The sequence below is a fragment of the Aotus nancymaae genome, unplaced genomic scaffold (assembly GCF_030222135.1).
Source record: "Aotus nancymaae isolate 86718 unplaced genomic scaffold, 86718_ANA_hifiasm-v0.15.2.pri h1tg000046l, whole genome shotgun sequence".
Classification (NCBI taxonomy): Eukaryota; Metazoa; Chordata; class Mammalia; order Primates; family Aotidae; genus Aotus; species Aotus nancymaae.
This window is the reverse complement of record NW_026988460.1, coordinates 27,413,048-27,433,074: the sequence shown is the minus strand read 5'-3', so window position 1 is coordinate 27,433,074 and position 20,027 is coordinate 27,413,048. Positions and strand designations below refer to the sequence as shown.

The 20,027-nt window shown below is 58.8% G+C and overlaps 1 protein-coding gene across 1 annotated transcript; it reads right to left on the bottom strand.

Moving 5' to 3' along the window:
* Window positions 1-574: 574 nt before the first annotated feature.
* On the bottom strand, window positions 575-8,232 carry GATA2 (GATA binding protein 2). The gene is made up of 5 exons (XM_012435382.2): window positions 7,959-8,232; window positions 6,883-7,524; window positions 4,980-5,125; window positions 2,975-3,100; window positions 575-2,470 (listed from the first exon to the last, which is right to left on the bottom strand). Exons 1-5 carry the CDS (start codon window positions 8,185-8,187, stop codon window positions 2,171-2,173), a joined length of 1,443 nt encoding a protein of 480 aa, XP_012290805.1. The 5' UTR covers window positions 8,188-8,232; the 3' UTR covers window positions 575-2,170.
* Between the last annotated feature and the right edge of the window lie 11,795 nt (window positions 8,233-20,027).

The window sequence follows — 20,027 nt, the reverse complement described above, 5'->3', positions numbered from 1 at the left end:
ACACATGGTTAAGAAGAGGCATTAATGAAATATTGGTGATCAGTTGTTAGTCATCAGGTATCTCTGATGGCAGGCTCTCATGATCAGGCATGTCATTGATCTGGAAGGAATATCAGGAATGGTGCCTATCACTGATGACCAACAACACAGATTAAAGATGACAGCAATCAATGACATCAGAAATCACAGACATGGCTGGTCAAGTTTGTCAATGAACAGGAATATTGATGACCAAATATATCTCAGAAACCAGAGCTGAAGGGAAGCTCAGCACCTGGGAGGAAGCAAATAGAGATGGGGTTTGCAGGAGCCTTGCTGAGCCCTCAGGGGTGAACCACAGGCTGGAGAAACCACGGCCTCCCTGCGCTTCCCTAGTATCCTCCCATCCACTAGGACAAATCAGACCCAGACCAAATCAGTGACTAAGTCAGACCCAGGCCCAACAGGGCCCGACCCCAGATTCCAGGGGCCTTCCCCTCGCAGCCACCCCGGCAATAAAAGCAATGCCATCTGGCTGCCCAAACTCGCACCCGGGACTCAGCATCCTGGGAGCCCACAAGACAGGCCAGAGGCATTCACAAAAAGTATTTTATTATTCTTAACAGTACTCACTTTTAAGGAATAAGAGGATAGCATACATTTTTTACAGACAATATATAAATGTTGTACATAATTAACAATAACTTAGTTCACTAATCCAAAATAAAACAAGCCAAATAAAACATAAAAACAGAAAATACTGCTGATTCTTTTTCTTATGCGGACACTAGTACAAAATAAGTTACTTCCGGCCGTGGTGCTCCCTGCAGTGACTGCCCGCCCATATTGCACTTGGTCACTACATCGGCACAATCCTCCTCCTGGGCCAGGGGCCCCTCGACGGCCACCACACCCCACCATCACCGCATACAGAATCTAAGCTCAGGACACATTTATATACAGCTGTACCTTGGGAAGGATCCAGACAGCCACAGCCAAGCTGGACCCAGGACCCCAGCAGGGACACAGCTTCTCCCTGGGTCCTGGTCCTGACCTGCCCCCGACTCCTGCCTTCACCCCCTGCCAGGCCAGCAAATGCCAACCAGCTCCCGGAAACCAAGGGCAGCAAAGGCCCCTCCCCACCCCCAGCTTTCATACTAGGGCTGTGGGATCTCAGCACTTTTCCAAAAACAATTGCAAAGCGCCAGCCTTGTGTGTGGGTTTTATTCCTTTCAGAGCAGGGCTTCTGTGGCTACGTACAATCGACTGGACCCAAAAAGAGTTTAAAAATAAAACAATTAACTCATCAGCGAGTTAAGCTTATGCATTTTTTTTAATATTTTTTCTTTTGTCTCAGAGTAGGAGGGGAGGGGGTTGAAGGGTTAGCAGAAAAAGGATGTATTTACAGGGTCCACCTGACAAACAAGACAGACTGTGGCTTGCGCTCAGTAAGGGGACACAGTCACACCAGCTTCAGCCTCAAAGCCAAGGGAGCGATCTGGGAGACGTTTCCCCTTTCAAGAAAATGTTGTTTCCTTCCTGTGACCCAGCCCTGGCCTGGGAATCTGTGCAGGACCGCCCGTGATTGTCTCTGCCCTCCAGGGCCTGGCCCATCGAAGGAGGCACCAGCTCACCCTCCCCAGGCCGTGGCCCCCCTGGCTTCGGCTCAGCCCAGCCTGGAATTTGGCTGTTTCAGAGAGGGAAGCCAGAGGAGAAGGGGGTACGGGCTGAGGTCTCTGCAGATCTGTCCCCCAGAGCCCTGGCAAGTGGACCCGCCAAGTCCCGAGGAAGAACCGGAGGACTTGGGACAGCTCAGACCACCAAGTCTCCAAGTCCTTGTTAGAAACAAGAGCAAAATAAATTATTTTTGCCTAATCCTTTTTCCTTCTAAAAATGGTTGCCTTTGTCTGTCCCATCCCCTCGTTTTCTCTCCAAAAAGTTGTCCTTGTTCTCCAAACAACTGTCCATGCAGGAAACCCCACCTGGGCAGCGGCCGAGTGCGAGGGCGGCCCCTCAGCGGTGGGGAACATTCACAGTAACTGCTGGCAGGCTGCCGGGCACCCTCTAAGAGAGGGGGTGCTGGGCCGAGCCAGGCTGGCAGGAGTGGTATTGGCCTTCGGGAAAGTCTGGGCAGCTAAGGATTTGGTCCACCCATCCCAGGAGTGCCTGGTCCTCGACGTCCATCTGTTCCCTAGCCCATGGCGGTCACCATGCTGGACGGGTGGGGGTGGCCGAAGGAGAGGCTGGAGGAGGGGTGGATGGGTGTCGGAGTGGGCAGGATGTGTCCGGAGTGGCTGAAGGGCGGGAGGTGGCCCACAGGTGCCATGTGTCCGGCCAGGGCAGCTGCACTGAATGGGGACGACTTCTCCTGCATGCACTTGGACAGCTCCTCGAAGCACTCCGCCCCTTTCTTGCTCTTCTTGGACTTGTTGGACATCTTCCGGTTCCGAGTCTGGATCCCTTCCTTCTTCATGGTCAGTGGCCTATTAACCTAGAGGTGACCACCAGCTTTCAGGGGGGCCAATTACTTCCTCCAGCAACATGTCCCACTGCTGCCATAGTGAGGGCCAGAGGCAGGTCAAGCTGAGGGTCCCAGGAAGCCAGGAATTCTGCCTGACCTTCACAGGCCCCTCACCAGATGGCTACCATTCGAGGAAGGACGGGTTCTGGTGTATGGGGCTAACCTACACCCTCCCTGGGTCTGCCCACGGCATGCCAGCACTGCCCAGCCAACTGAAGTCCTCCCCAACACCCTGACACTTTTTTGAGCAGAGAGACTACTTCCCTAGCCTCCAGGACCCTGCCCCAGCCAGCTCCACCTCTTGAGCAGAGGCAAAGCGCCCCCTCTGACGGGAAGCCCTTTTGGCGCTCGCTCAGGGCAGCGGCTTCCCAAGCCAAGCCAAGCTGGATATTGTGGCTGGGGCCTCTAGCCTGGCAGCACAAAGCGCAGAGGTCCCTGGGGAGGGGTGGGGCAGCCAGGGCGGGGCGCACTCACATTGTGCAGCTTGTAGTAGAGGCCACAGGCGTTGCAGACAGGGTCCCCGTTGGCGTTTCGGCGCCATAAGGTGGTGGTTGTCGTCTGACAATTTGCACAACAGGTGCCGGCTCTTCTGGCGGCCGACTGGGAGGGCAAGGCAGCGTCAGCAGGCTGGGCTCTCACGCCCACCTCGACCTCCCTCCCTGACCCTCGCTCCACCCGCAGCCCCCACCAACTCAGTCAAGGAGGGCTAAATCTCACTGGGGAATCAAGGCATCTCAGAACCATGGAATTTTAGAATTTGAGAACGAAATAAGTCAAGACTCACAGAACTTTAGAATAAAGAACTCTCAGAAGCCTGATGTTAGAATCAACGGGATTACAAGAGTAGAGGGGAGAATTAGCTACCTCCCCCAACTGCCCTGCTATCCAACTCCGTAAATGGGGAAACTGAGGCCCTCAGAAGGGCCCTCTAGTAGTACAGGCATTCTGAGACTGAGCTGGCTTGGTCCCCTCAAGCCCCTGGGTCCGGGGCCGATTCTGTGTCTCCTCCAGCACGACTCCCCTCAAAATCCATAATCCCGGGTGAGTCAGTGCCACTGAGGCCAGCGCAGGTTTAGAGTACAGAGCTGCACCATCCAATGCCAGAGCAGCTGGCCACAGACAGACATTTAAATGAGATCTAACTACAAATTAACAAAACTAAAAATCCTCAGTTGCACTAGCCACATTTCAAGTGATCAATAGTCACACGCGGCCAGGGGCTACCACAGTGGGCGGTGCAGACATAGAACTTTTCCATCTCTCCAGCTGGTCTGAGTGCTGACCCCCACCTATCCAGCCAACCATACCCCAACTTTCAGAGTTTTAACCCTCGTCCCTCAGGAAATGCCTGGCAGAGGTGGGGTCTGGAAATAAGTGCCTGGTCCCTAGAGAAACTAGAGGGAGGCTTCACCCAAGAAAGCAGATCCCCTCTCCCGGTTCCACCAGTGCCAGCCCCACAGTGACAGAGAGGGTCCCCCAACACTTCTAAGGCAACTGCAGGTGGGAGTGTGCCAGGTGGTGAGCGTGGGGGGCTGGGGGCTGAGGCCTGCAGAGCCTGGAATGGCCCCAGGCACAAGCCTGGTCACAGAAGGGACAGAGAGACTGCAGCCGCGGGGGCAGGGAGGGGTGAGTAAGCAGCCTGAAGCTGGAATTCTGACTCAGGGGCCAACACTGCGTCCTCCACCTCTACCCCCACCCGGGCCTCACCCCGCCCTCGCTCCAGGGGAAAAAAAAGGCCCCCAAAGCGGGTGAACGATTTAAGCCTCATAAATCACTTTGCCCTGAAAAAATATATTTATTATTCTTAGCATTTTACGCATTATTTGCAGAGTGGAGGGTATTAGAAATTTCAAAACAGCCCAGCGAGAGGCAGGACTGAGCTGAGGAGACTCTAAAAACTCACAGAGTCCGGAAACAGATACACGAAGTTTCCTTATCTTCAGGCTGCAGATGTCCGGATAGGAAACTCCGGCAGGAGATCCGAAAGGGCATTTTTTTAAAATCACTCAAATGAAAATACACAGTATAGGTGACTCCATGGAAAAATAATAAAGGGTAGGTTTTTTTAGTGGCCGGTGTGAGTTTGTGTTTTATTTAAATAAGCGCGAGGAGCTTGTGAGTGGGGCTGTCGGGGAGGGCTGAGCCACAGGGAAAAGTGCTTCATGGCCCTATTTTTAAAAAGAGGTAAGCAGAGGCCAGAGGACAGGAGTCGGACCCGTGGACACTCAACTTTGGGGATCCCAGAGCGGAGTGGGGTGGCGCAAGGGTAGCCAGTGGGCTCCCTGCACCCGAGGAGGAAATTTGGCCCGAAAGAATCTGGCCAGAAAGAGGGACGACCCTAACTGACATCCCAGTGCTTTTCACGATAAAAGAGAATTTTAAGTGGCAAAGTCTGCATTCGAAGGAGGTTTTTTTCCCCTTAATTAACCGCCAGCTCCTGCCCGGCAGCCCCCTCCCAGCCACCTGTGCCCGCTCCTACCAGTCTTCTCTTGGGCTTGATGAGTGGCCGGTTCTGCCCGTTCATCTTGTGGTAGAGGCCGCAGGCATTGCACAGGTAGTGGCCGGTGCCGTCCCGCCGCCAGAGAGGGGTGGCTGTGGCCCCACAGTTGACGCACTCCCGGCCTTCTGCAGGGGAACAGGGAGAGACACAGGGCCTGCTTAACCGGCAAGGTCTCTGGAGGGAGCCCGTGGCAGGCGAGCTGCTGGCTGAGCAGTGTCGGCGCCTCTCAGGCACACGGTCAGCCTGGGCCTGGCTGCGATGGCCTAGGCTGGAAGAGGGACCCAGAGAGTCTCCCACATGGGAGGGGACCGAGATTCAGAGTCGTTTAAGGCCAAATCCCCAGCTTCCAATCCTCCCGAGGAGGCAAGGAAACGAGGGAGGAGGGGAGGAGGGGCCCAGGGCCTCAGGCGTTCTGGAGCGACCACGAGGGTATTTACTGCAAACTTTGCCGAGGGCAGGGCGGTGGCAGGAGTCACCCAGCTCAATGCGTCTGGGCCCAGGAGGTTCTCTCCTTCCCGCTCCGGCCCGTCTCTTCCCTTCTTGTCCCTCTCCTTTCTACCCAGCTGTGTCTGCCCCTCCCTGTCTTTCTGCTCTAAGTCCAGGGTGATTTCCCTCTTTCTCCCCAACTTTTCTTTTCTTCCATGGAATCCCTAGAATTGAGTCCTGGAAATAATGGATCGAAGTTGTTGTTCTTTAAAATAAAATAAATAATAAGCTCTTTTATTTTTAGACTAAGTGGCCTTGTTTTTTGTTGTTGTTGTTGTTGTTTGTTTGTTATTATTACTTCTTTCAGTTAAAAGGCCATCTGGAATTCAAATAAAATGCAAAACAAACTTGGGAGAAAGGATCAAGAAAAGGCAAGCTGATGGGCCTGAGCAGAACTAGGACCCTAAGCCGGGGCTCAGCGGGTGCTGGGGCCAGTGGGGGCTGGGGCCAGTGGGGGCTGGGGCTGGGGCTGGGGATGGGGCTGAAGTTGAGCAGGACTGCTGCTTGGCATCGTGTTTCCCAGGAAGTTGTTCTTGATTTAGTTTAAACTAAATGAGCAATGCAGAGTAGCGAGAGACGGTGGTTCCTGCACTCAGGAGCAACTGTTTTAAAAACCTTCCCGCTCCGTGGCTCAACAGGATCAAGGAAAGAGACATGGACAGCAGGAGTCCCTTGCTAGCCATGGGTTTCTGGGTTTCTGCTCTGCGGCCAGATTCTTGGACAAACCCAGTCTGGCCCCATCCAGCTGCGGGAAAAGGGGCGGGGGCACTGCAGCTTCAACCCCTCACTCCAGCCCTCAGGGAGGGATAGGGAAAGGCCTGAAGGGGGCAGGGAGCAGGAGCAGGTCCTGGGAATTTTGCTTCAGGGGAAATCTCCCAAGGAGATTGGGAACCACTGAAATCCCAAGATCAGACTGATTGAGTTGGAGACCCAGATTCCTTAAGCATCTGGAATCTCCTGTGTGCCTGAAACATGCACACACAACATGCACACAGACACACGTACACACATGCACACATGCTCCCTAAAACACGCACATACAGACTCGCTTCCCTCGTCTCACAGGCTCAGTCCTGAGGTGGCTGGAATTTTCACTTAGGATTCAGGGAGGGGAAGGGGGAATTCCCATGCTGTGTTCTTGTCAGGCAGTGACCAACCCTGGAGGGGCGTGGGGCAAGGAACTCAACTTCGGGGGCCACGGGAAACCCTTAAGAAAATGCCAAAACTCCTCTCCTCAACCCTCGGGTCTCAAACATCTGTTGGGGGCTATTAGAGAGAGACATCACCCATTCCCAGATCTGGGAGACCGACGACACTATCTCCTCTCCCAAGTCACAGCCCCCCACCACAAAAACGCAAATGCTCCCCTCTTCCAGTTCTGAGCACCTGCCTTTACCTGAGCAGGAACGCGCCTTGCTGCGCTGCTTAGGGGTGAAGCTGGAGGCCGGCCCCCCCAGGAAGCCTCCAGGGTGGAAGAGTCCGCTGCTGTAGTCGTGGGCAGCCGCAGGCACATAGGAGGGGTAGGTGGGGATGGGGTGGTGTGTAGCAGGCTGACTGCCCATAGTGGCCAGGCCTGGGCGAAGGGGACTGCCACTTTCCATCTTCATGCTCTCCGTCAGTGACACCTGGTACTTGACGCTGTCCTTGTCCTCCCCTCGGGCTGCGCTACCCCCAGCGGAAGATGAGGCTGGAGAAGCAGCCCCTGTGGTGCTGGGGTCAGGAGACACTTCTTTGGGTGGCGTGGGTGGGAAGCCGAAAAGGTGAGAGCCAGAGTGGGCTGCTGTGGGGGTGAGGGAGGCCACTGAGCTCCCGCTGCCTCCCCCGCTCCCACCCCCAGCCCCTGGGTACACAGAGAGTGGGCCTCCAGGGCCTCCAGCAGCTGAGGGGTGCAGTGGCGTCTTGGAGAAGGGGCTCACGGTCCAGGGGTTGTGGTGGTGGGCCGCAGCGGCAGAGAGGGCTGCTTTGCCCCCGTCCAGCCAGGGCAAACCCGGGCTGTGCAACAAGTGTGGGCGGCACATCTGGCCTCCAGTCAGGCGGGCTGCGGGCAGAGGGAGAGAGGGTCAGGGTGGGCAGAAGGATCAGGGTAGGCAGAGGCAGGGGCGCCCCTGACAGACACGTGAGATCACGACTCCCAGAACAAGTCGTCATCCCCTCCCCAAAGAAAACCAGAAACATAACACCCCACCGATAATAATTAGGAATGTCAGTCCAAGCTGAAGGACAAGCGGCATAGAAGGAACCCCACCGGAGAGGCCCTACAGAAACCCTCAAGGACCAGCTGGAAATGGACAGAAACCCTATGGGTCCCAGACGCTCCCCAATCGGCCGCTGCCCCCACCTTTCCCGCCCCAATTTTTCAGCAGCTCGATTCCTGCAGATCCCACATCCGGGAAGCGAGTAGCCGGACCCTCCTCCCCTTCCTCGCCTGGCGCGCAGCTCCTGGGTTCCCACCCCCGCGGACCCAGTGCTCACCGTGCGCCGGGCTGTAGGAGACGCGAGCCCGCGCGTGGGCAGGGTTGGCGTAGTAGGGGTTGCCCTGCGAGTCGAGGTGATTGAAGAAGACGTCCACCTCGTCGGGAGGCAACAGCTGCGCGGGTTCCATGTAGTTGTGCGCCAGGCCCGGGTGGTGCGAGTCGGGGTGCTGCGCATTCAGCACCGCCGGGTGCGCCATCCAGCGCGGCTGCTCCGGCGCCACCTCCATGGCCGGCGGCGGCGCCCCGGGCTCTGGGTGGAGGCGGCAACGGCCCTGCGCGAGGAAGGGAGCGTGAGGCGTGCCGCCAGCGCCTGACGCCCCCAAAGTCCCACCACGAGGTGTCCTGCGCGCCACGGAGCCCCAGTCCAGCTCCTCCGAGAACGAGGAAAAGTCCCGGGTGGGAGGAAGCCCAAAGCTCAAAACGAAAGGAAGGCGGGGGAGGGGGTTCAGCCACGCACACTCACGTGGTGACCCGCGGCACCAGAGCCACACACTTGTGCGCATGGGGTCACACCCGGAGACCGGTCCCGACACCAGAGACCCCAACAAACGCACAGAGCAGCACTTCAGTCAGACACTCATACTGAACCCCCGCCCGTTAGACAAACACAGGAACACAGACTCAAAGTTGGAGACTGGGGCCCAGGCACCCAGTGGGGCACTTGATCCCAGAGACACGCACACACCCACGCTTGGCGCCAGATACACATACTGACCTCGACCCCCAAACACGCACACACAGCCCCTAAGTGCAGTCCTAAGCAGCACAACCAGAACCTCTCAAAAAGGCACACCAAAGCAGTCACCCGTAGCCTGGCCCCTCGCCCGGAGCCACCCCCCAGTCCCCTCGAAGCTAGGAGCGCCCCAGGCCCCCAGCCTGCTCATGAACCCCAAACTTACAAACGCAGCCGTGGGGAGGGGAGGGACGCGGCCGCTGAGAGTGAAGGAGCTCGGGCGGGCGCCCCGGGGGCGACGGGCCCAGGGACAGCGCGTCCGGAGGCTGGCGGGGCTTACAGGGTAGGAGCGGGGGGTAGCGCGCGCCTCGGCCTCGGGCCTGCCCGACTCCGGCCCCTCGGCATCCTCCGGCCGCCCTGGCGCCAGCTGCCGACTCCTGCACAGACATGAAGCGGGGGCCGCGCACGCCTAAGAAGCCCACGCCAGCCAATCAGTGGCGCGCGCCGCCCAGCCCCGCCTCCCATTGGCTGCGTCCGCAATTCCAGAACCGCTGGACTCCCGGACTGACCCGCCGGCCTACCCCCCTCCGCCGGCGGGCCCCGTCCTTGCGCACTCCAGGCGGCCCCTGCTGCCAACGCGCCCCACTACCAAGGGACCCTCACCCCAGGCTCGACCCCTGCAGCCCCTCTTGCGAACCCTCCGGGATCCCTCGACGCTCTGGGCCTCCCTAGCAGTAACTAACCACCAACTTCCCCCCTCCCCAGGAGCCCGGGTCGCGCACCCTCTGGATGGCCTCTCCCCGAGACCCTAACCCTGCCACGATCCTTCACCGCTGAACGCGGTCAGTCCGAGCGCGGCTACCCACCCAGACCGTTCCCTCTCCCAGCTCGAGCGCTGGCTGGGCTGGCAGGGGGTTAGGAGGGCCCAGAGGACCGCGGCAGGACAGCAGGAACCAAGACGGGCAGATAGGGCAGGAACTACAGGGCCCTAGAGGGCACCTGAACCTCAGACACGCGGCCGCTCAGGGCTGTGCTTGACCCAGTGGAGGTGGCAGAGCCGGTGGCTCCAGAGAGAGGGAGAGGGGATCCCCTCCCCGGGCGTGGCCTTCGAAGGCCAACGGGCCCAATTGCCTGGGGCGAGGCCGTGGAGACCCGGACTGGCGCCGGCGCCAGCTGGAGGGAGAAGCCCCCTGGAAGGAGGTGGCATTTTTTCCTCCCGGGGGTCCCCGAGGTGGCCACTGGTGAGGGGGAGGCGGTGGTCTGAGGTCTCCGTCCCCTAAGTCACCTGGAACTGCTCGCCACTCACTTCCAGCCCGGAGATCCGGCTCTATGGGTCAAGTGGGCCGGGCATATAAGTCTTGCCCCCTCCCATTGTACAGACGGGGGAGACGGAGGCTGGAAGGGAGCCCCGGGCCGACGGAGGGGGGGTTCCAGGACAAAGGCATTTGGGGGACCTAGACAGGTGCTGAGTACTGGGGGGACTCAACCGCGTCCTCCAGCCCTCTTCCCTGCTGGGCCCGAGGCTCCCGGGGCAGATGTCCAGAGGGCCCCCGGGTGGCTCAGGGGCAGGAGGAGGGCTAGGGTCCGGGCCACCCCCGGGAGAGTGGGGGAGGGGCGGCGGGATTGACAGTCGGTAATTGGGTAACTGGAGGCGGCTTCTCAGGCCGGGCGGCCCCGCCACCGCGACGCCGAGCCCCTGACGTCACCCGATTCGCCAGGAAATGAACTTTTTAATAATCCGAGGAGGGAGGAAAGCCCTCGGTCCCCTCGGCTCCGGGGGCGCCCGGCTGGGCCCAGCTCCGCGGCGCGCCCCCGTCACCCCCTCCCCGGCCAGCTCAGGGCAGCGCCGAGCGGGCGCGGGCTCAGGCTGGGGCTTCCTCCCGCTTCTGCGTCTGGCGTCCGTTTGTCTGTCCGAGGCCCAAGCGCAGGTAAACCGCGGGGCTTGTGGGGCGCAGAGCTCCACTGGGCTGGGAACCAGCGCGTCTAGTGCCCTGCGGGACCTGCCTGCCCGAGCCGCCTGCTGAGCCTCCCGCTCCCCTCCACTCTGGGGCGCGCGGAGCCGGGTCTGCTCCGAATTCCGCTCCGCGGGAACGGAGGCCTGTGCCAGCCGGGAAAGGCGCGCAGGGCGGGAAGCAGAGCTCGAGGTCCCTGGCGCTGGGCCTCTGCGGCCAGGCCGGGCAGGTGAGCGGTCTCCGTGCCTCCCGGTTCCCGCTCCCCTCTACGCGTGCGGTCCGGCCGGGCCACTGTCTCTCCGTCGGTCTCTCAACTTCTTCCATCCTTTAGCTTCCGATTCTTCATCAACGCGTAAAATGAGATCGCCGCGGAGCTCGAGCCTATTTGGTGTCCCCGGAGCCTAGCAGCACCCTCTGAAAGACACCGCGGCCCCGGGGATAATCCCCCGCGTCCAGCAAAACTTCCCGGCTCGAGAGCGAACTCTGGGACCCAGCGCGGGAGGCAGACCCGCAGCTGTCCGCTGGGCTGTGAACGCCAGGGCCGAGCGGAAGCTTCCCGCCCCGGCCGCGATCTGCGCGGCGGCTCGCAGGGAAGTGGCTGCACACCGCCCTTGGGAAAGCAGGTAATTCGCCTTTTTCTTCCAAAGGCGCGATAAAAATTACCCCTCACCTCCCGCCTCTGTTCTGTGTGCAGCCGCGGTTTCAGCGCCGCGAGCTCGGTGCCTAACCCCTCCGCGGCGGTGTCCTGGCTACTGCGGTAGTGGAGGTGGCCAGCCTGACTGAGTCCCCTGCCCAAACGTCAGCCCTGAGCTGCTGCCTGCTTGGCGCAGAGCGGAGCGAGGGAAGGGATTTAATTACCCCGCTCGGCAGCTCAGAAAATCGCCGCGCAGAGGGGCTAAGCAGGGCGGTTAAGGAGTGCTTGAGCCGAAGCCTCAAGAGACCCGAACCAGCCTCCTTGCCCGCAATCCGGTTGTGGCGGAAAAAAAGGAAAAAGGAGTTCTGCCAGGTCCCTGCAGCCCTTGGAGTTGCCTTCCTGGACAACGCAGGCAGGGGCCGGCTTGACTGAAGCCTCCACCTCGGTTGCAGGTCCTGCGTAGGATGCGGGACTGCTGCATTCTCTGGCGGAAACGAACCCGCCTGGGGGAGAGAAATGCGGCGCCAGGTACCAGGAGGCCCAGCTGGCCAATAAATGGGGACCTGCGCTCGTCAATGTCTGTGTGAGACAGACAGACCGACGGACACCAACCGGGCCCCTCCCCACTAGACCGGAGACACCATCCTCCCACCTCGGGCCCCAAACAAACTCCTGGGGAGGATCTAGGCAGCCCCCAAAATCAGCTGGGATCTTGAGGTGCTGTTCCAGGCCTGTTGAGAACAGATGTACTCCAGTTTATGGCCTTGAACTTTGGGGTCCCCAGATACCTTCAGAAGGACACATTCCCTTTTTCAGTATTTTGTTCGTTCGGGGAGCATAGTTGGAAATGCTGGCGCTGCTTTTGATCACATTAAGAAGCTGTCACTTTCCTTACTTGGAAAGAAGATTTCTCCGAGGACTGGAGATAATCAGCCAGGAAACAGAATTTTCTAAGGACCCTTTTCAAGTGGCCGGAGAACTCACAGCGGCGATCATCACCGTTTGAGTGGGTGCTTCTGCCTGGGAGCTGGGGAGGCAGCCGACCTGGTGCCCGGTTCTAGAGTGCTTCGCCTGCCTCTCCTAAGCCGCTGGTCTCAGACCGGACACAGAGCTGTCCAGGTCTCCTGGGCCGTGCAGCCCTCCCCTCTGAGCCCTTTGTTTAAACTTAGCTCATCCGAGGCGGCCCCTTTGGGACGATAAGTTTGCCCTCCCTTTGTAACCTAATTCTTCTCGCCTTTTCCTTATGGGCAGCTAATTGGCCCGCGGTGTGGGGCTGGGAGTGGGGTGTCAAGAAAACCCATTTGCTAAGGGACTACCTTCTATAGAGAAATTTAATTCGCAACCCAGCGGTCTCCCAGCCCCAAATTGGCAATAAACCTTGAGGGGTACAGAGAGGAAGTGGGGTGCCTTAGCAGATGGTGCAGAAGTTCCCTTAAAAACGAGTCATTATATCTCAGGCCAGCAATCATCCCTCCAGAGGGGGTGCCCAAGGGGAGACTACGGCTATAACGGCCCCTCCTGCTCTTTGGAGTTCAATTCCAGCCCCCCAAATCAGAAGGCTCCCTCCCTCAGCCTCAGTGCAGGTTCTCCCACCCCATTTCTGTTCTGCCTTTTTGGGAATCCTGGAGTCTGTGGCCCCCACGTCCTAGGTGTCTCAGCACCCTGGACCCAGGCGCCTCCGAGCTTCTGTATTGCTTCTGACCCCTACGTTCAAGCCTGGCAGCCTCCCCACGAGGCCCTGCTGAGACCCTCAGACAATCCGGCCGCCCTTCTCCCTCTTCTTCCACGAACAGCCACGGTTTACTCGGAGCGGCCGGGGCCGGCGGCCTGACAACTAGTAAATCCGTTTCGTTAGACGCAATTTGTCTGCAATTTGTCAACCCGGCTGGGAAACGCTCTCCAGACGCCTGGGCTGCCGCACGGGCCCTACCTGGTTCTCGAATCCTGCCTGCTCATAAACGAATCCCAGCACGGGGTGCCTGCGTAGATCTGGAGCTCACCACCAGATGTTCCCGACCTCGGAAGAGGAGGCTTTTTCCAAAACAACGAATTTCCTTCCTTGTTTTCCGGTAAAGGAGCGGCCGCCACACACGGGGGCCCTGAACGCAGAGCCTTTCCCCTCGTAGTTGGAGCAACCCGGAGTTCAAGCCTGGCCGCCACGGAATAATTTTAAATGCCCCGTTTTCAGACAGATCCAGAACGTCGTCTACGCCTACCGGCGGCAGATCCTAAAGCCCGCGGCGGCCCCATTCTTATTGAAATCCTACTAAACAGATTCCGACTCCGGCTTCGGGCGGGGGGAGACTTCCAGACCCGGCACTCTCCCCCACCCGCACCCCAGTCACACAGGATAAAGGACTGCGGAGCGCAGCGCGCGGGGGCGCAAGCAGGAGCGAGCCGGGTTAAGCCGCGAAAAGCCGGCGCACGGGACCATCCGGCAGGTGCAGCCGCCGCTCGGCGGCCGTGCTCGGACGCATTCGCCGCGGCGGCCTGGGGGTTGGGGGCGGCCGAGACAAAGGCCCCAGTTCGGGGGCCGGGAGGCGGGGGTACTTTGCGAGGCTCTGGGAATGCCAAGGACTCTTGGCCTGTGGCTCCAAGAAATGGGAAGACTGGAGGCCCCAGGCGGGCCTGCTGTCCCCCAAGTCCCCCAATACTCCCTCTGGGTCAAGTCCCTATAACCAGGGTTTCCGGTCTCTGTCAGGGCCAAGGAGAGCCCCAAAGGTAGGGGCCACAGGGCAAACGGACCAAGCGCTTCGGTTCCCGGCTGGCCGGGCCGGGGGCGGGAAGGGCCCGGCCCAGGCGGGTGGAAGTGGAAGGAACTCACCGAGCGAGGCGCGGTGGGCGGCGCCCCCGGGTGGACGTGGTCGGAGCGGAGCTGTGAGCAGGGAGAGGTGCCGGCGGGCGGGCTCGAGGAACCTGGGTGCGGGGTGGCGGCGCTCACCAGCAGAACCTGGGCGGCGCGCCGAGCGGCCGCATGGTGCTCAGCGGACGGCTTTTGTCTGCCTAGTGAGCGACTGGGCCCGGCTAGGGTGGAGGTGGCGGCAGGCGAGAGACAGACTTGAGCAGCGAGCACCGCGGCGCTGGCCTCGCTACCTTCCTAGCGCTCACGCTGCTTCTCTCTCCCCCACCGGCCCGCAACGCGGCTTTTTATTTCGACATCACTTTGCGGGGGGGCAGGGGGTGGCGACGGGGGCGGGAGCGCCGCAGGGGGCAGGAGGGTGCCCGGGGATCTCCACCCGGTCTACCAGGTCCAGTCGCCAGGTCGGCCGAGGGCCGCTAGGCACTCAGAGCGCGCACATCCTGTGCATCCACACTCCAGGCCTCTCCCGCCCTCTCCGGAGCGCACAAGCGCGCCCCTGACCTCAGGGATGCTCGCTCAGAAAGCCTGGGACACGTCTTTACTAAGACTCTCCCCGGGGACCCTCAGGAGCTGTAGGCACACGCAGTCACTCACAATGGTACACAGACGCCCGCTCCTCTGTCTTCAATCCACTTCCAGGAGTGCTCGCACTGACATGCACACGTTTGCGCACATGTGCACGCTGCTGTGGCCCTGAAGACATTCTCAGACGGCCTGGATCACACCGACACACAAGGTCACACACTCAGATGCAGCTTGGCACACTCAGGACGCCCTCACAGCCAGATTGGTTTAGCTAAATGCAGAGGCACAGCTCCTCTCCCTGTCCCACCCCCACTCCAGTTCCTAACTCTGGGGAACCCAGAGCACTTTAGAAGTCCACCGTCTGGCGTCCCCCTGGCCCATCTCCCAGGGGTGGACTCTCACAAAGGGGGAAGCAAAGAAGGGTGCAGAGGGCTTGTTCACAGAAGTTGGGGGCAGGAGGTGGGGAGAAGGTGAGTGTGGGAGTCCTCATCCCCGGAAGGCCCCCGAGTTTGTGGGCAAAGAGAGTCCAGTCCTTGTGTTGCCAAAGTTCTTACTAAGGGATTCAGCCGGCCAATGTCTCCCCCCACCCCTCGCCCCTATGATTCCCATTCCATCAGACCAAGGAGAGTGAAAGTGGCCTGGGGACCTTGGACCCAGAGAGAAAGTCCTTGGCCTTGGAAGGACTGGGAAATTTGTGCTCCTGTGCCCGAGTGTGCCCCAGAGTAGTGTGTCTGTCCCCTGATCTTTGTGACACCTGCTGTCTATAGGTCTTTCTCCAAATCTGGTGGTGACTATTGCATTGTATGTGTGTTCTATGCATGTGGCCCAAACTCTATGTCCTGTGTGCCCAGGTGTGTCTGCATGCATTTATGATCACATCAGGTGTGTCTGCAAAACTGGGTATGTTAGTATGTCCATTTCTTCTTGTGGGTTCCTGAGAGTTTGTGTATTGGGCAGTAGGTCACAATGCGGCTATTTCAGAGCATGACCCTGGAAGTTGGCACGAGAGAGTATGTCTGTGGAAATGCATGTGTGTCCCTTTGGCTCTGTGTCTGTGGGGTCATCGTGTCAGAGACTCATGTAATGAGGGGGTGGGGATTTCCAAGTGTTTGCCTGAAAATTAGAGTGTGCCCTGTGTTTGTAGCAGTGTGCGTGCGGCATGTCTATGAATTGGTGTGTTTTGGAGTGTGTGTATGTGTATGTGCATATATCTAGGCATGTGTTACTGTGTGTCTTTTTGTTGTGGTTGTTGTTGTTGTTGTTTGTAAGACAGGGTCTTAATCTGTTATCCAGACTGAAGTGCAGTGGTTCCATCACCGCTCACTGCAGCCTCAACCTCCCAGGTTCAAGCCATCCTCCCACCTCAGCCTCCTAGGTAGCTGGGACCACAGGCATGTGCCACCATGTCTGGCTAATTTTTTTATTTTTATTTTTGTAGAAACACAGTCTCACTATGTTGCCCAGACTGGCCTCAAACTCCTGGACTCTAGTAATCCTCCCACCTCGGCCTCCCAAAGTCCTGATATAATAGGTGTGCATCACTGCACCTGGCCTGTGTATGTCTTTAATAGTTTGTGCCTGGGTATCTGCATGTGTCCTTGAAGTGGTGTATGTGTAGGTATGTGTGTGTATGGTGTGTTGCATGTGTCTGGATATCCATGTATAATTCTGCAACCGATGGCAGTGGAGGGTGTGTACTTGTGTATCTGAACATTCATTTGGCTGTGTGCATGCCCAACTGTCTTTAACATAGGGTATCAGTGTGTATTGTTTTATCTTTGAACTGCTGGTGGGGAGGAGATGTATCCGAGCTTGTCTGCATGTCTATGTACAGTTCCATGTATGAATTGATGTGTGTTGAGGTGGGCATTTGTGTCTCCTATCTGGGTTGTGGGCAACTGTACATATGACTACGTCTTTGAAATGCATGTTTCCCTGGCCAGCGCTGCCCTATTCTGTGGACTGTGGAGGTGTGTGTCCTGGGTGACTCGGGGGGAGGGGGTGCATCCTCCAGGATCATCCGCCATCCAGACCTTCCTTAACCAGCAGGGCAGCCCGCCAGTGGAGCTCCAGGGTACCATTTGCTGGGCACTTTCTGTCTGTCTGTGGGAGGGGAGATGAGCTGATAAGCCTTATCTGCTGTCGCCAGCGCCATGCTGAATAACTGCTCTAATGAGGTGTCCTCGTTGGGACCACCAGATCCTAAGGCCCCGGGCCTCACCGGGGAGGGGCATGGGTGAGCTAGTCTGAAGCACAAGAGCAGGGCCTGGGTGCCTACGGGGCCTTTTCTAGTTCTGTCTTGTTTCCTTGGAAAGAGGGTTCCAGGCCTTCCACCTCCCCACCTCACCTGCCTCCTGCCTACTGGGCAGGGCTGGACTGGCCAGACCAGAGCTGGCTGGAGCCTTCCAGTCTCTGGTCTACAGCCAGGTTCATAGCCTTGAGAGGCAGGAGGTATGAGGCCTGGAGGTGTGGGGCCCTCAGGGTGGGGTGGATGGAGAGAAATGGAAATCCAGTGACAGAAAGATCCAGAGAGACAAGGAGTGGGGAAAGACAAGGAGTGGGGAAAGAGACGGGAGGCCCAAGGACAGATTTTTAAAAACAATAAGGGAGAGGCACTGGTTGGGACAGGGCTAGGGGTTGGGGACACTCAGGGACAGAAACAACTAAAAAGTGGCAGAAAGGGTCAGAAAGATGGGAATAAAAGCAGAGAAGGTGATAACCAGAGAGACATAGAGACATGAGAGATAAGAGAGGCTGGAGAGATAAGAGAAAAATAAAGAGATGGGAAGAGAACCCCAGAGAGGCTCAAAGAGCCACTGCGAGATGGGGGACAGAGGTGAGAAGGGCCCAGGAGAAGAGTGAGGACACAAAGGAAAGATGGGCTGGATGGGACGGACAGACTGAGATGGAAAGGCAGACGGGGCTCAGCCGCCAGACTTGAAGTGCCAGGAGCGGGGCGAGGCCGGGCTGGGCAAGAGCTGCGGGCCGCCGGCAGGGCGGGGCACTGAGGCGCGGGCGGTGGCGGCGGGCAGGGGGCTCCGCGCGGGGCTGCGCTGCTGTCCGGGGTAATTTTTCATCTCGGCCGGCTAATCTTTGTTCCCGGCGAAGATAATGAATAGCCAATCGTTATCTGCCCGGCTCCCGGAGGCTGCCCGAGAATGGGGTTGTACAGGGCTGGGAATTGTTTCCAAAGTGCCGCGGAATAAATGGTGTTCCTTATCTCTGCCTTCCAGATTATCGGAGCCCTTTCAGAGAGCGCACAACAAATGCGCCCGCCATCGAATGCATCATTTACCACCGCAGATCCGCGCGCTGATGGGCAGGCAGATAGCCGTCCGCTGGGGGCACGCGGGCGCCCCGTGCCCGCACCACCCGCCTGCCTGCCAGGGCCACGGAGTGTGTGCCCGTGTGCCCGGCGTGTTTGGATGGACACGTGGGTGTGCCAGTGCATGGGCTAACGCCGATGCGAGTGTGCGGGTGTGTCAAACAAGTGTGCCACAAAAAAGTGCACATGTGCGAGTCCATTCACGCACATTCATGGCGGTCGTGTGTGTGCTGAGTGTCCGAAGGTAACCGATGAGGCGGTTGGAGGGTGCACAGGAGGTGGTGTTGCACTGAGCATGTGAGCAGGCATGCGGCCCAGGGTGGCTGGACACATGGTGGAGGAATGGGAGTGCAAGCCCGCGTGTCCGAGTGCGGAGGATGAGCGTCCTGCGAGTGCCTCACTGTGTCTGCCCTGGAGGTGGCTGTTTAGGTGGGGTACGCCGGAGGCCACTAGGGTCGATGTGCAGTGTGCATGCCGGTGCCCACCCCGCGTTGTGTTTCAGGGCACACAAGCTTCCTGTGCCTGCTGGGGGTGAGCGCGCAGGTGTCAGTGCTCCCTCTGGGCGTGAACTTGTGGTGTGCTCAGGTCTGCGTGAGGCTGTGTGTCCTGCTGTATCTCTGCCCAGATGTGCCCAGGTGAGCTGCGTGAGGGGCACGGGGGAACGGCAGTAGTTGGGGCCTGTCCGTGTGCCAGCGTGAGTAGACTCTGGGCTGGGGAAGCGACAGAGAATGGTGTGTGCGAGTGTGACAGACGCCAGAGCGGCGAGGTGGAACGTGCTGTGTCACAGGAGACTTTTTGGCCGAAAACGGAGTGTGCGAGTGTAGGAGGAGGAGCGGAGTTTGGGGACACTCGAGGGTCCAAGTCCCAGAGCCTCCCCGCCGGAGCTCTGCAGCTGGGGCAAGGAAGCCCAAACCCGCCGCCTGAGGTCCCCGCGCCCTGAGTGACACGCGCCGCCGACAAAGGCTGTATTTTTCCAGGCTCGCGCCCCGCCCGCGCGCGCGCGATGGTCCCCATGGCGACGCAGATAGCGCCGCAGCCATTTTCCCTATCTCCGCGGAGTCTATTATACTGCGGGATTAGCTCATCTCCAGGCAGGTCAAACCCAAAGTCACACAACCTGCGACACGAGCCCCGCCCCCGCTCCCCGACCGCCCCTCCCCCGCCCCGGCCCCGGCCCCGGCCCGGCGACCCACGGCCGCTGTCCAAGCGCAGGCGCAGAGCGCCACCTGGCGGCCACGGGTGTCTCGGGTGGAGTCCGAGGAGCCGGTTCCCGTGCAGAAGAGGTTGGGTGGACGGTCTCTACCTCCAGAAGGCCGGCTTTCCGGGAGCAGGGGCTTTGCTTTGTCACTGCTGTTCCCCAGGGCCAGGCTGACACACAATAGGTGCTCCATAAATGTTTGTTGAAAGGATGGGTGGATGAATGGGCAGGAAATTATAGACGGGGTGGTGGGGGGGGCAAGCTTCCAAAGGCTACAGTTTAGTTGGCAACAAGAAATCGTTTCTGAGAATGCATCCCACTAAATTTAGAATAAAAGCCAAAAAAGCCAAACTCTTAGAACCTATGTAGTGGCCCTTACTGACCTCTCAGACCTCATTTCCTTCTTCCTCACTTCATCCACAGTGGCTGTCTTCCTGTTCCAGAGCGTTCCATCTCAGGCCCTTTGAGTCTACTGTTCCCGCCACCCTGAGTGCATTCTGCCTCCACTCAAGTGTCACCCTCCGAAAGCCAGGTCGCTCCCTTGTGCCCTGCTCTTCTCTGTGAATTTCTTTCTTTCTTTCTTTCTTTCTTTTTTTTAAATTTTGAGACAGAGTCTTGCTCTGTTGCCAGGTGCCAGGCTGGAGTGCAGTGGCACGGTCTCCTCTCACTGCAACCTCTGCCTCCCGGGTTCAAGCAATTCTCCTGCCTCAGCCTCCCGAGTAGCTGGGACTACAGGTGCATACCACCAAGCTCAGCTAATTTTTGTATTTTTTTAGTAGAGATGAGGTTTCACCATGTTGGCTAGGATGTTCTCAATCTCTTGACCTCGTGATCCACCTGCCTTGACCTCCCAAAGTGCTGGGATTACAGGCATGAGCCACCGCGCCAGGCCCTGTGCAT